The sequence below is a fragment of the Neovison vison genome, chromosome 5 (genome assembly GCF_020171115.1).
Source record: "Neovison vison isolate M4711 chromosome 5, ASM_NN_V1, whole genome shotgun sequence".
NCBI lineage: Eukaryota > Metazoa > Chordata > Mammalia > Carnivora > Mustelidae > Neogale > Neogale vison.
In genome coordinates this window covers 58,977,114-58,990,312 of record NC_058095.1, presented here as the reverse complement: position 1 = coordinate 58,990,312, position 13,199 = coordinate 58,977,114, and the positions used below count along the sequence as shown (strand labels likewise).

The 13,199-nt window shown below is 45.4% G+C and overlaps 1 protein-coding gene across 1 annotated transcript; it reads left to right on the top strand.

The window, feature by feature from the left end:
* The first annotated feature begins 184 nt into the window (after nucleotides 1–184).
* Nucleotides 185–11,347, top strand: TMEM220 (transmembrane protein 220). Its single transcript, XM_044249115.1, has 6 exons — nucleotides 185–277; nucleotides 900–929; nucleotides 4,763–4,823; nucleotides 6,720–6,843; nucleotides 8,166–8,225; nucleotides 9,932–11,347. Exons 1-6 carry the CDS (start codon nucleotides 185–187, stop codon nucleotides 10,065–10,067), a joined length of 504 nt encoding a protein of 167 aa, XP_044105050.1. The 3' UTR covers nucleotides 10,068–11,347.
* Nucleotides 11,348–13,199: the final 1,852 nt, after the last annotated feature.

The following is a 13,199-nucleotide window of genomic DNA, read 5'->3' as shown; positions in this document are numbered from 1 at the left end:
GAGCTCTGCGGGTGGGCCCAGTCCCCGCCCAGGCACCCGCCCCTACGCCCCGCCCCGCTCAGCGCCCTGTCCCGCCCAATCCACCCGCCTCCAAGCCATCGCCACGCCCCGTCCCCGCCCCACGCCCCCGCTCTGCGCCGAAGCCTCGCCCCGCGCCAAGCCCCACCCCGAGCTGGCGGAGCCCATGGCGCCTACGACCCGCCGCTGGGCCCCGGTCCTGTGGCGGGCCTGCAACTGGCTCATGGCCGCGTTCTTCGCGCTGGCGGCTTTGGTGCAGGTCAGCGCCCCGGCCCCGGGAGGCAGGAGGTGGGAGGCGGGCGAGGGGCTCCGCGGGCTCTGCAGGACGGGGGACTAAGAGCTCCGCCCCCGGCCTGGTGCGCTGTGTAGACTAATGGGGCGGCCGTGTACACCGAGGACAGAGATTGGGGATTACGCCCCGGGGCCCCTACCCAGTTCCCTCCCCGAGAGGCAGGCGTGTCCACGTGACAGCCCGACCCCTCTGCCGTGCCACGTGCTGGGAGCCAGAGGAGCCTGGGATGGGACCCAGCGTGGTTCCGGCTAAGGCGAGGAAGCAGACAAAACCCGCTGTGGCGCCCGGACCCTCTCCGGTCTGCTCTGGGACCCCTTTCATAGGAGCTGTCCTTGTTCCTTAAGACTGGAGGCTCGTACTGTACTTCGGTCAGCCTGTGCGGTTCTGTGCACAGTCGTATGTGTGCTCAGCCAGAGCCCCCTCAACCGCTGTGACCTGCCAGACTAGGTCTTAGTCCCATTTTGTACCCTTGCTGCCTAGTGCAGCGTCTGGCACAAAACACATCACTGCGGTGGATCCCAGAGCAGGCCAAAGGGAGGGCGGGGGCACCACAGAATGACTGCTAATGTCGCATGTTTTGGCATTCCAGGTCAATGATCCCGATGCAGAACTGTGGATGGTGAGTATAAGCTGCTTTCCAACGTTTCCAGGGAATGCGCAAGGACACAAAACGCGGTTTTCTCTATTTGTTCAGCCTCCCTGCCTTATGTACATAAAAACTTAGAAACCAAATCATTTCCCTAAAATATCAGGGGAGAGGAATCAGAATGGTGGGTAAGGTAAGGAGTGTGAGCATTCAGAACTTTCCAGAGACATTAGGGGCATTTCAGCAGTACTCCCTTTGAATAAAAATGGGCCAAACAACGACACTTTTCTGAAGACACACAGTAGACCTCCAAAGGTCAACTGAGCCCTTCCTCATGAGTATCTACCCAGAAACTCCAACAAACATTCGACCATAAAAATGGTAGGCTTAGGGTGTGCGGTTCTTGTAATTCAGTGAGTTATGTTTATAAAAAGTAATTAAAGCCCATAAAATCTACAGAATACATTTAATCAATGTTCTTGGTTGAGTTATTTGGAGAAGAGGGAGATCATTCCACACATTTTCTGAAATGTGTGGATTTTGTCTGGTCTCTTTCAAAACAGATACATAAGACTGTGTGGGATCACCAATGAGATGATTTTTGGCTTTGGAATAATATTGACTATACAGATTAGCAAGAAATGAAAGCATTTGGATCTGTAATGTAAAGTTCTGGTCAGTGTTTTTAGTGCAGTAGAACTCATTCTGACATTGCTTCTTGTCCAGACTCACATGCCCTTGCACTGAATCAAATTGCCTAATCCTCAGCACTCTGGTCTATATCCTGGGTTCCAAATGTTATTTCCCTGCAGACAAGTCTCCAATACCCAGCTTAATGTTGAATTTCCAACACTGACTTCTCGAACACACCAGGGTCCTACAGCATCTTTCTCTCCTAAACCGCCACCTCCTCCTGACTCAGTCATTTCTGTCAACAGCAGAATCATCCCCAGGGTCATCCTCACTCCAGACCACAGGCATCCCTAACATCTCTTGGTACCTTATTACCACCTTAGAGATCCTTTTAAAAAATAAAATGAAGAACAAAGCAATCCAGCAAAATCCAGTCTAGGTCTAGCTACTTATCTGTGAGGTATGCGTGTACTTGATCTCCCACTCCATGCTCAGGTGTCACAGCATGAATAATAATAGACACTGTGTCCCCACAGACATCCTCCCTCCTCACCAGTTTAACCCTCTTGTCACCTCCCACATGGATTTCTGTAGTAGCTTCCTAATTCTTGGAGCTGCCTCTTTCCAGAATGGTCTTGGAAGCCCAATCCATCTATAATACTGTGTCTTGCCCCTAGAAATCCTGTATGTCATACCCACACTTTGAAGTCTGTCTCAAATGCTCTGTCCCTCAAAAAATCCCTCTACCTCTGTACCATACGTTCCAACCGTCCTTCCTTTGAACCTTCTAATGCTAACACATTGTATTGTGTATTTGATTTGGTTCTGCACACGCCAGCTCCTGGGAGAAGAGAGACCACTTCTTCTTGGTGGTCCTTAGGCAACCTAACACTGAGCCTCCCTAGGGCAGCCCTTCTGTATTGACTCTTGAATGAAAGCATGCACAGATGAGCCAGTAGAATGTAATGGGGCTTGGGGACTTGAGCCATGCCTGACTCATTTTCATGTCCCCTACTTCCATCTTGCTCATGAAGGATGCCTGTATCAGGATGCATATGGGAGCAAATAACAGAAAATCTGACTAGCATCAGGTTAGAATAGAGTCACTTAACAAGAAGTCCAGAGACAGCTGCTTAATGCTGACATCATCAAAGACTTGGGCTTCCTGGGTTTCTTCTCTGCCTCCTCCAGTGTGTGATATATCCCCTCATGTCTACAGAATGGCTGCTGCAGCTCCATACATCATGCCCAGACAAGAGCATCCCAAGTAGGAAGGAACAAGACAGGAGCAAAACAGTTTTTCCTCCTGAGCTTTCTCCCCTTTTATCAGGGAGGAAATGTTACCCAAAAAGCCCTTCAGACAGTGTGTGCATACCAACATGGTTTATGGTCTAGGACCCATCCTGCTTGGTCAGTGTCTGCATATTGGCTGTTAAAATGTTCTGAGTATCAGACTTGCCCCTGTAAGACTTCTCACATTTCATGGCCGGGGCATGATCACCCCTAGCTGAAGACACTGGGAAAAAAATATTGGTTTTTTCAGTTTTTATAATGGCAGGTGGACAAAGGAGAGCAACATTAAGAATGAATGTCATGGCGGGGGTGCCTGCCTGCCTCAGTGGGTAGAGCCTGTGACTGTTGATCTCAGGGTTGAGTCTGAGCCCCAGGTTGGGTGTAGAGATGACTTAATAAAGTCTTGGGATGCCCGGTGGCTTAGTCAGTTAAGCGTCTGCCTTAGGCCCCTACGTCATGAACCCAGGATCCTGGGATCGATCGCCCCATCAGGCTCCTTGCTCAGCAGGGACCTGCTTGTCCCTTGTCCACACTGCCTGTCATTCCCCTGCTTGTGCACCCTCTCTCACACTTGCTCTCTCTCTCACAAATAAAATCTTAAAAATTAAAACAAAATCTTTACAAACAAAACAACTACAAAACAAATGCCATTGTACTCAAGAACTATATAGTGAATGAAATATTGTAAAATGATACTCTGGGTTTAAAAAAAATACACCAACATAAAAATAAAAGATCATTATAAGTGGGTTCTACTGAGTTCCTTATTGAGTATGCTGTGTATTATTTTACCTTATATACTAGAAACCATTATTTTCAGTCTCTTGGTCCTCAAAAAAATTTATCTTATTTGAGATAGAGAAAAGCATTTAGGGATTAACATGGCACAACTCCCATGAGAAACCACTGTTTAGTTCAAAGGGTTATTTTGTTCATGTGGTTATAACATAAAAGATAGAAGAAAGTCTCAGATCCCTTAATCTGCTAATGACAGATATCTGATACATTTGAGTACACACTTTTAAAAATCTCTGCCAAACCTTTCTTACAGAGAGGACAGTTAAATGTTGTATGGTGTGTGTGTGTAACTTCTCTCTCTTTTTCTCTCTCTCCCTCCTCTCTCTCAGTGGCTAGTCATGTAGGTTTTCATTAGGAGAAAACTACCCCCTTCCTGCTCCAGCTGTGGCCCTCAGAACAATGGCAGCAGCGCCCCCTGGGAGCTTGTTAGAAAAGCAGAATTTGGGCCATACCCCAGACCTCTAGAATCAGATCTACATTTTGGGGGTATAGCTCAGTGGAAGAGCATTTGACTGCAGATCTACATTTAACAAGGTTTCCAGGCGATTCATATACATACTGAACTTTGGGAAGCCCTTGTCTTACCCCTCAGTAGCATGAATGCCTTCCTGTGAGAGATGACCAGACTTAGCAAATGTCAGTCCTGGCCCTCATTAGGGATGGAGCAGGAAAGATGGACACAGCGTCTGTAATCCAGAAGCCCTCTCTCCCCGGGATCCAGACAGACATGTTTCTGGGGTGAAGACCAATCACGTAACGTGTGCAGCTCTGACAATTCCCAAATAAGGGAAGACATCAGAGGTGCGTGTCACCGTGGATACAGTGAAGCGGCTGCGTTTCTTGGAAACCCACCACGTCTCTTACTCTGTTTGCTCTCGACCCACAACACGCTCGCCACAGCAGGTCTGGCTGGAGCCCATCTGCCGAGCATGAGGCTTGAAAACGGCCTCCACAGGGCCCGTCTTCCCAACTCCAAAACAGCTTGTTGGCAGTTCCAGAATGAAGAGCCCAATCTAACCTAGTGCAGACACTGTCGGTCAGTGAGTCTGGGGTCTCACCATCTTTCTGGGCTTCCTGGATCCTTCTGCACACCCCCCAGATCGGGCATACTTCTAACCCGTCATCTCCCTCTTCGCTAACAGGTGGTGTACATGATACCCGCGCTGCTGAGCCTGCTTGTGGGACTTAATCCTCTTGTCACGGGTATGGACCCTGGACTCTGCACAGACACGGAGCAAATCCAATTTCTGACAATAAGGACAGAGTCCCGGGAGAAAAGCGGGGCCCTCCAGGTCTCCTCATTGCTGATACCAAGAAGGACTAATCTATATTTAGATCACCCTCACCCATCTTCAGGCGAACTTCACAAGGACCTGTCACACCAAGACAGCCTTTTTAGCAGCTCAGAACCTGAGATCAGTTGTGCTGGAGTGGAGCAGGGGCTCTGCAGTGTAGCCCATGAGAGAGAAGGGCTCTGGTCACCACGCTGATTTCTCACGCTAAGGGAAAATCAGCAGCAGAGCGCAGACCATGTGTCTCTCTAGTCAGTGGCCATCATGGTCCAATACCACTCCCAGAGACCACTTTCTTATTTTGAATCCATTCAGTACGTGCGTATATGGCCTGCTTCTTATTTAGGGAAGCAGTTTATAATGTCCATAACAAATGTCTAGGTTTTTCATTCATCCCTTTTGCTCTCCCTAACCTCCCTCTGTACCGTCATAGTACATACAGTGATTTACTGCATGCTTTTGTGTGTGTTTCCCCTGCAAGGCTGTAAGCCTCTTAAAAGGGGGTCCATGTCCAGCCCATCTTTGCCCAAGCCTTGCTGAAATACAGCCAGGAAGATGGTAGGTACTTAATGCTTGTTGAACGTGGATGAACAGCTATAAGAGGCTTTATCACATATTTTCCTGCTCCTTGGAATAAATATACATATCTCCATCCATCCATCCATCCATCCCAGGTGGGTATACAGGTTTAAAAAAAATTGCTTAAAATAGCTGGTATGTACTACCTACAGGCTGCCTATCTCAATGCTGGGCGAAACATAGTGGCTTTGATTTTAACAGTCCTAAAAACTCTCAACAAACCTTAAGTTGGACAGTTTTATACCATAAAATGGTGTTTTATAACCCAAAAAAATACATTTTACATTGTGTGCTAATATTTTCTTATTACCAGGGACTGTTAGTCCTGACAGGTTACTCTCTGCTGTCAGGAAAAGAGCACCCTGGCCAGTGGGGCTGTCAGAGTTCTCAGGGCCTTAGAGGAAAGACCAGTGATTCCCAGCTGAGTGGGGAAAACTCCTGTCCCCTGGATGCACGGGCTTAGTTCAGGCTCTGTTAGTTGCAGGCAAGCAAAAAACTCAAACGGGCTGTGAGCTACAAAGGAGATGTACTGGGACACTTGAGGGAGGAAGTCAGCGGTGCTGGCTTCACATGGTGGCTCAGAACTTGAACTTCCCTGCACCTCGCAGCCCCGCCATGTGCTGCTCTGACTTCAGCCCCAGGCCCCTAGATGGTAGCCCGGCAGCAACAAGCTCACTTCTTTGTGACACTCCATCCAACAGAAGATAGAATCTGCTCCCTAGATGTCTAAGCAAAAGTCTCAGAACTGAGCTGTGGGCCCTGATTTGTCATCTGCTCATTCGTAGCCAGATCACGCTTGCCACAGGAATGAAATGCATTGGCTGATCAAGCTAAGGTTCAAAGGTCGGGGATACGTGACCTGGGTGTGTGGGAAGGGTGGATCCCCAAAGAAAATAAAAGGTAGTCGTCACAGAAAGGGGACACGTTGGGCAACCAAAACACTAAACGTTCACCTAAGTTTATTGCTACTGCTTTAACCTCTCTGATGTTCCTCAACACAAAACTTAGAGAAACCTAGCTTTTTTTAAGGAGGCTCCACACCCAGCATAGGGCTTAAACTCATGACCCAGAGATCAAGAGTCGAACACTCTGCTGAGCCAGCCAGACGCCACCCCAGCTTTTTCTGAAGGTTTACCTGAAAGCAGACTATGTCAGAGCAGGTACAAAGAGATCGTTTTTCTCTGGAATGTGATTCCTGGATTAACAGCTCCAGAATCTCTGTTTTTAGGCAATTTTATTTGGAAGAGTGTCTCCGCGATACACATATTCTTTTGTATTACGTGGGCTGTCGGCTTGGTGGGCCATCTCTGGCTTCACTCCCAACAGAGCATCTTGCATGAGGAAGAAGGCAGGTGAGCCGTGACTTTTGCTCCTTGGAAGGGGTGGGGTAGAAGGGAAAAATCCATTCCTCTGTAACCCCTTATCCACACCACGATGACTCAGCTCCCCTGCACCTTGAGGATCAGGGGAGGTATTACCTCCTTGATAAGCTGAAGAAGCAGGAAATGAACCAGGATTCACACCCAGCACCGTGTACCACGTTCCGCAACCACAACCAGAGGCAGTCAGCACGCACGTTTTGTTACTGTCTGGCAGTTGACCTTAGCTCCCTTACAATGAATGAGCAAGGACACCATACAGTAATACTCCGTCCAGTCTCATGAGGTGAAAGCTCTGTCAGCACTCTGATTTAGTTGTGGTTCCGGCCAAAATCTCTACAAGTGTGATCAGCCAAATCAGAGGTCAGTATGTTAAGTCCACCTCTGTCAGCCTTGCCCTGCCACGTCCCATGTCATCTCCTCCCTTTGTCAAGGCCATGTGTTCATCACCTCTTCCTTTGCTCCCTGCCATCTTTGACTCCCTGGCCTCACACATAGCCCTTGTCCTTCCTGCCCATCCTACTGCTAACACTGAGATCTAGAGACGTGGAATGTAATCAGCCCTGGTGAAGTGTTACTTTGTTACAGGCCCTAATCCTTGGGAAACTAGAGAGCAAATCAGGTTGGATCTGTCCATGGGACCATCAACCCAATGGGCTGAATTACCTCCACCACCTTGAGGCCCACGAGTTACAGTGGTACCAGGGCCAAATAGGACTTTTCTACTCTGTGTAAAAGGTGTGTACTTTTAACACACACTTCTAGAAGTATAGACCCACCCCAAAATCATTAGCCTGACTCATCTTACAAATCATTCCTCTCCCCTAAGATGTGACCCAGTCTTTTGCAGCAGGCGCTCCATTATTTATGGATCTGAGCTCATCCTGACCAACACAGAACACTCTAAAACAATGTAAAATTGATGCCTGATAAATCTGGGATAGTTTTATTGGTTGTACTATACTCCTGCCAGTGACCTGAAATAAGTGACTTATTTGTGTTTTCATTTTGTTGGTTTTTTGTTGTTGTTGTTGTTCACTTAGAAGTTGGGGGGAAAGGATGGCGTTCACATCTGTCTCATAAGATGAAACTTATATTCATATAAGCCTTTAAAGTATCTGAAAAAAAAGGTAATTTTTGAGTCATAGCCAGACTTGAGAATATTCTGTAGATACTGTGTATCTTGAGGTAAGTCTTCCAATAACCAGCAGAAGCTAGTAGTCATGGAGAGAATGGGAGGATAGGCATCTCACTCATAGCTACTCCAAAAATCTGAACTGTGTGCTATTTTACAGGGAGCTGTTAGGTCTGCTGATTGTCACAGTGTGGATGGGCCTGTGTCACAGTTCATCCAAGTAAGTTTTCAACTTAATAGCTAAAATCAGATGTCTTCAAGGTTGGTCAGGTCAGACAGGTAAGTCAAAGATAGCCTAACTGGAGAATTATACCTAATATTTAAGGGAAAAATAATGCCAACCTTTAACAAACATCTCCAGAGAACAGAAGAAGAAGAAACACTTTATAATTCATGTTATAAGAACAGAATAATCTTGATACCAAGACTTGACAGGAACATTTTAAGAGGGGGAGGGAAAGTAAAGAAATTATGAGGCAGTCTCACTTATGACTAAATATTGAAAAATCCTAAACAAAGCATTAGGGAATCAAATCCAGCAATATATAACCCAACCACCAAGTTGGGGTTTATTCTAGGAACACAGTTTAACATTCAAAAACCAACCAGTGTTTTCTACTACATTAACAGAAAATAATAAACTATCAGGAATAAACTAACAGGAAAAAATAAACTATCTTCTCAATCTATTCAGAAAGAGCGTTTGGTAAGATTCATCATCTGTTCATAAGAGCTGTTAGCAGGTGTAGAAAGGAACTGAACCTGGGACATTGTGTCAGCACCAAAGCCTGAGACTCAGTGGTGAGCAGCTGAAAACTTTCCTTTTGAGATCAGGATCAAGAAAGGGTTAGCCCCCACTGCCACTTCTGCTCCACACTGCTCTAGCTAGGATGGTAGCCAGTCCAGTAAGGCCAGAAAAGAAATAAGAGGCACAACAACTGGAAAAGAAACATGTTCATTATCCACGGCTCACATGATTGCATATGCCAAAAAATCAAACAGGGTCTAAAAAGTTACAGAGTGAGTGAGTTTAGCATGATTGCTACACACCGGGTGAATGGGTGAATGTCCGGGTGAATGTACCGAAATCAGCCACATTTTTATCAACAAGTAACAAAAATGATTAAAATGATAAAAACAAAACGTTATGGGGTGGGAGGTAGGGGTACCAGGTGGTGGGTATTATAGAGGGCACGGCTTGCATGGAGCACTGGGTGTGGTGAAAAAAATAATGAATAATGTTTTTCTGAAAATAAATAAATTGGAAAAAAAAAAAAAAACGTTAACCAGAGATAATAACATCAAGAAATCAACTCCCTAGGAGTAAACCTAGAAATGGGTAAAATCTCTATAAATAAGACTGCCAGACATTGTAGGAGAAACTAAAGAAGATCTGAGTAAGTGAAAGGATAAACCTGTACTGGTAAAAGGATAAACTAATGAAAGACTAGACTCTAGGAACAGGTCCACACACAAGCAGACCCTTGACTCAGGACAGAGGGAACAGGGCAGGTACAGCAAAGAAAGGCAGACCTCCGAACACCGTGCTGGATCAACCCAAGCCCACAGGGACGAACTTCCCTAGCTCACTTTCATAAACGTCAGTTCCAGGTGGATTACAGCTCTAAAGTGAGAAGCAGAATGGGAAGGCTTTTAGAGAAGATAACCCCAAATCTCCAAGACCTTGGGGAGGAAAAGCTTTCTTAAACATGACACAGCAATCATTAGGAAAAGATCAGTTTTAACACTGCCCAATCAATCAGTGACTTCAGTTCCTCAAAAGACAATCATGATGCGAGTGGGAAAAGCTATTTGCAATACATCCAAACAGTAAAGATTTGTGCTAAGAAGGAAGATCTCCCGGGGTTGCCTGGGTGGCTCAGTCGATGGATTTTTATTGATAATAATTCCTGTGTGTCTTTATAGGAATCCAGTTGGTGGAAGAATTCAGTTGGCTACTGCCATGGTGATCACTCTCCTCCCGTTCATCTCTTGGATCTACATCTACATAAACAAGGAGATGAGGTCCTCCTGGCCAGTTCACTGCAAGACAGTAATTTAAATGAAGTCAAGAATGCTCCTCTTCAAATGAGTATTGTTAATCAATTGCTTATAGACATGGCTGTAAAGGGGCAATTTCCTAGGAGTTTATTTCAGGTAATTTGAGTGAATATTAGAAGGGATTAAAAAAAAAAAATTCCCAAGAACTTTTCAAGGATGCCTGCGACACAGCACGGGGATGGCGTGGGACTGGGAGGAGATGGGGTCTGACATTCAGTCGTGTCAGTGTAGCAGAAAGGCAGAACAAAGTTTCAGAAACAAAAATTCTAACTCAGCTTATCACTATCTAAATGACTTGGGCAAATATCGGAACCTCCTGCTGGATGTCTTCGTCTGTAAGACAGGATTAATGCCAGATCTCCTACTCACTTGTGCTGTTGCAAGGATTAAACTGCAAGTGCTTATAAGGGGCAACCACTGATTAAAACAGAGCAAAGCGGGGTTTAGGTGACAGGATAGACACAGAGGTTCAAGAAAGGGCTGTTACCCTGCACTGAATTCACTATATGGGACCAGCGCCATGCCATGAACTAAATGAGGATGTAAAATGAACGAGCAGGTCTTAGAAAGAAAGGAGGGGGTAGGTAGAATAAAGGAATTTGAGACCAAAAGGAAAGAGGGAATATAAACTACATTGTAAATAAAAAATAAGACCAAAATCTATACACATTTTTTTTTGGAAATGAGTGTCAAAGGTAACCCTGGGGAGAAGACCATGTTGGAGCTGTACTCTCCGAAGTTGTAACCGGCAAGACCACAACCATGATGTGCGCACACACACACACACACACACAAACGTGGGAGTGTCACGGTGGTGTAGACTCCCACACAGAACATGGGAACATCACTATGATGCTTACATATGACGTGAGAACTTAACGTGATAATATCACCATATCACGTTGCACTGAGCACCTGAAATGTGGCCAGAATGAGGAAGTAAAATCCTTTTTTCATTTTAATTTTAAAAATGTCAATTCAATTATTAGAAAACTTATAAATGTGTTTGGAACACTGAAGTGTGTTTGGAACTGGACATGCGAATCTACTTCTTTAACTGCAAGTTTTATACCCCAGTATAGATCAAGTATTTCCAGTGAGAATGTAGTATCAATGGATGGCTTATTAAGTATAAAATACATCCTGCATTTTAACAACATTGTACAAAAGGAATGTAAAATATTCCTATGTTGATTACATGCTGAAATGATATTTTCATATATTTGACTTTAATATAAAATATGTCATTAAAATTGTTATGTTTCTATTTACTTTATAAAATGTGACTACTTTTAAATTACTTCTGTGGCTCATGTCGTATTTTTGTTGGACGGTGATTGTTTTACATCTGCTAGCATCCACCTCTGGAGTCAAGATTCCATTCCATAAGATTTAGGAAATATTTCGCTCAGAAACTATGACTAACCAACCATATATCGGGTGAGTGGAAATAAGTTAGGCCATTTGTCTATTTTTATAGCCTTTAATACAATATTAAGTATTCTATAAACACTTGCTAAAGGAGGTATGTATGGTTTTTGTTTGTTTTACACAATGGCCACTGGACAGGCAAAGTTCTCTATTAAGGTTTAGATGAAGGAAAAGGAAAGTAAATTCTAAAGCAAGTAATATAAAATTTATTTTAAGGGTCAGTCAAGTACAGATAAAAGACCCCGTGTTCCGGGGAACATTTAGCTTCCATGATACCATTTGTACATTTGTTTTAATGTAACTACTAAAATCACACGTGGAAAAAAAACGGATTCACTTGCAAATTCTACTAGAATCTACCTATCCTCCAAGTAATGCGTGATTCTGTGCTTAAAAGACAGAAATGTTCCAATTTTTAAAAAAAGAAAAAAAAAAAGGATGTTCAAAACATATTTTCATCTGTACCTCCGGAATCACACTATGAATTCTGTGATTCTAATCATCACAATCCCTTTGCTACATCCCAAGCACTGCCTCCTGAAAGGGTCTCTGTTGCACAGATTGTTGCACACTCCAGCTCCCAGCTGAATTCTGGTAACCTCGAGGTCTCTGTTATCCACGCCTCTGCCTCGCCACCCGTCTCTCTTCTTCCCTCTGGCACTCCTCTCCATTAGCCTCTCTTTATATGCTGCCGGGCCTGAGACACAGATCTAATCACAGCTTCGCCCGCAGAAGCGTTGGCTCCTTGCTGTCTGACAAGCCCAGTCCTAATTGTGGGCTCATCATTCAAGGCTCTTTACCACACAGGCCTGCTTCTCGCCACAACCGCAGGCCCCTTTCCATGATTCTTCAGAGCTAGCTGTCACTCCTAAATTCACATGCCCTTTAACCTCCCCTCACACTGTTCTGCCCGCCTGACAAAACCATTTTCCTCCTCCTTCAAGTCATGATCAATCCCGTTAAACTTAAACTGCCCCCACCACCCCCTCCACACTCCAGGCCCTTCTATACACATTCGGGGTCTATGGATGATAAGGTCAGTGAATGCGAGGAGCATGTGACAGTTGCCTCTCTGGCGGAATCAAGACCCTCAAGGATCTCCAGGCCCTGGTCCCCAGAACCAGGACTGTTACCTGCATCACAAAACAGACTTTGCAGATACAATAAAGCTAAAGATCTTGAGATGGGGAGATGAGCCTGGAGGTAATCACAACTGTTCTGATAAAAGGCAGGCGGACACAGAGGGAGGTTTAAAGAGGATGCCTTGCTGGTCTGAAGATGAAGGAAGGACCCCTGGGCCAGGAATGGAATGCAGCAAGCCGGCTAGGAAGCAGATTCTGCCATGGAGGCCCTGCAGGGGGGACCACGCCTTGAGCTCAGGGAAAACCATTCAGACTTCTGGCTTGCAGAACTGTAAGAGAGCATGTAAGGGCTGTCTGAAAATACCAAAGTGGTGGTCATTTGCCACAGCAGCCAGAGAACATGAACACACCTCTGTTCCCCCAGGGCCTGGGCACTCGGCAGGCACGCGGACGCTGACTAGTACTGCTTTCACCTCTCCTGATGTTTTTAGGCCTTGCATCAAACCTTCTCTACATTCCAACAGTCCCTTTGCTATCTAGTAAGTGGTGCCACAAATGCCTTAGCACATAGGACTACCCAGTTAACGGGCCCCATTTGTCTAAAAAGGGAGTCAAGAGTA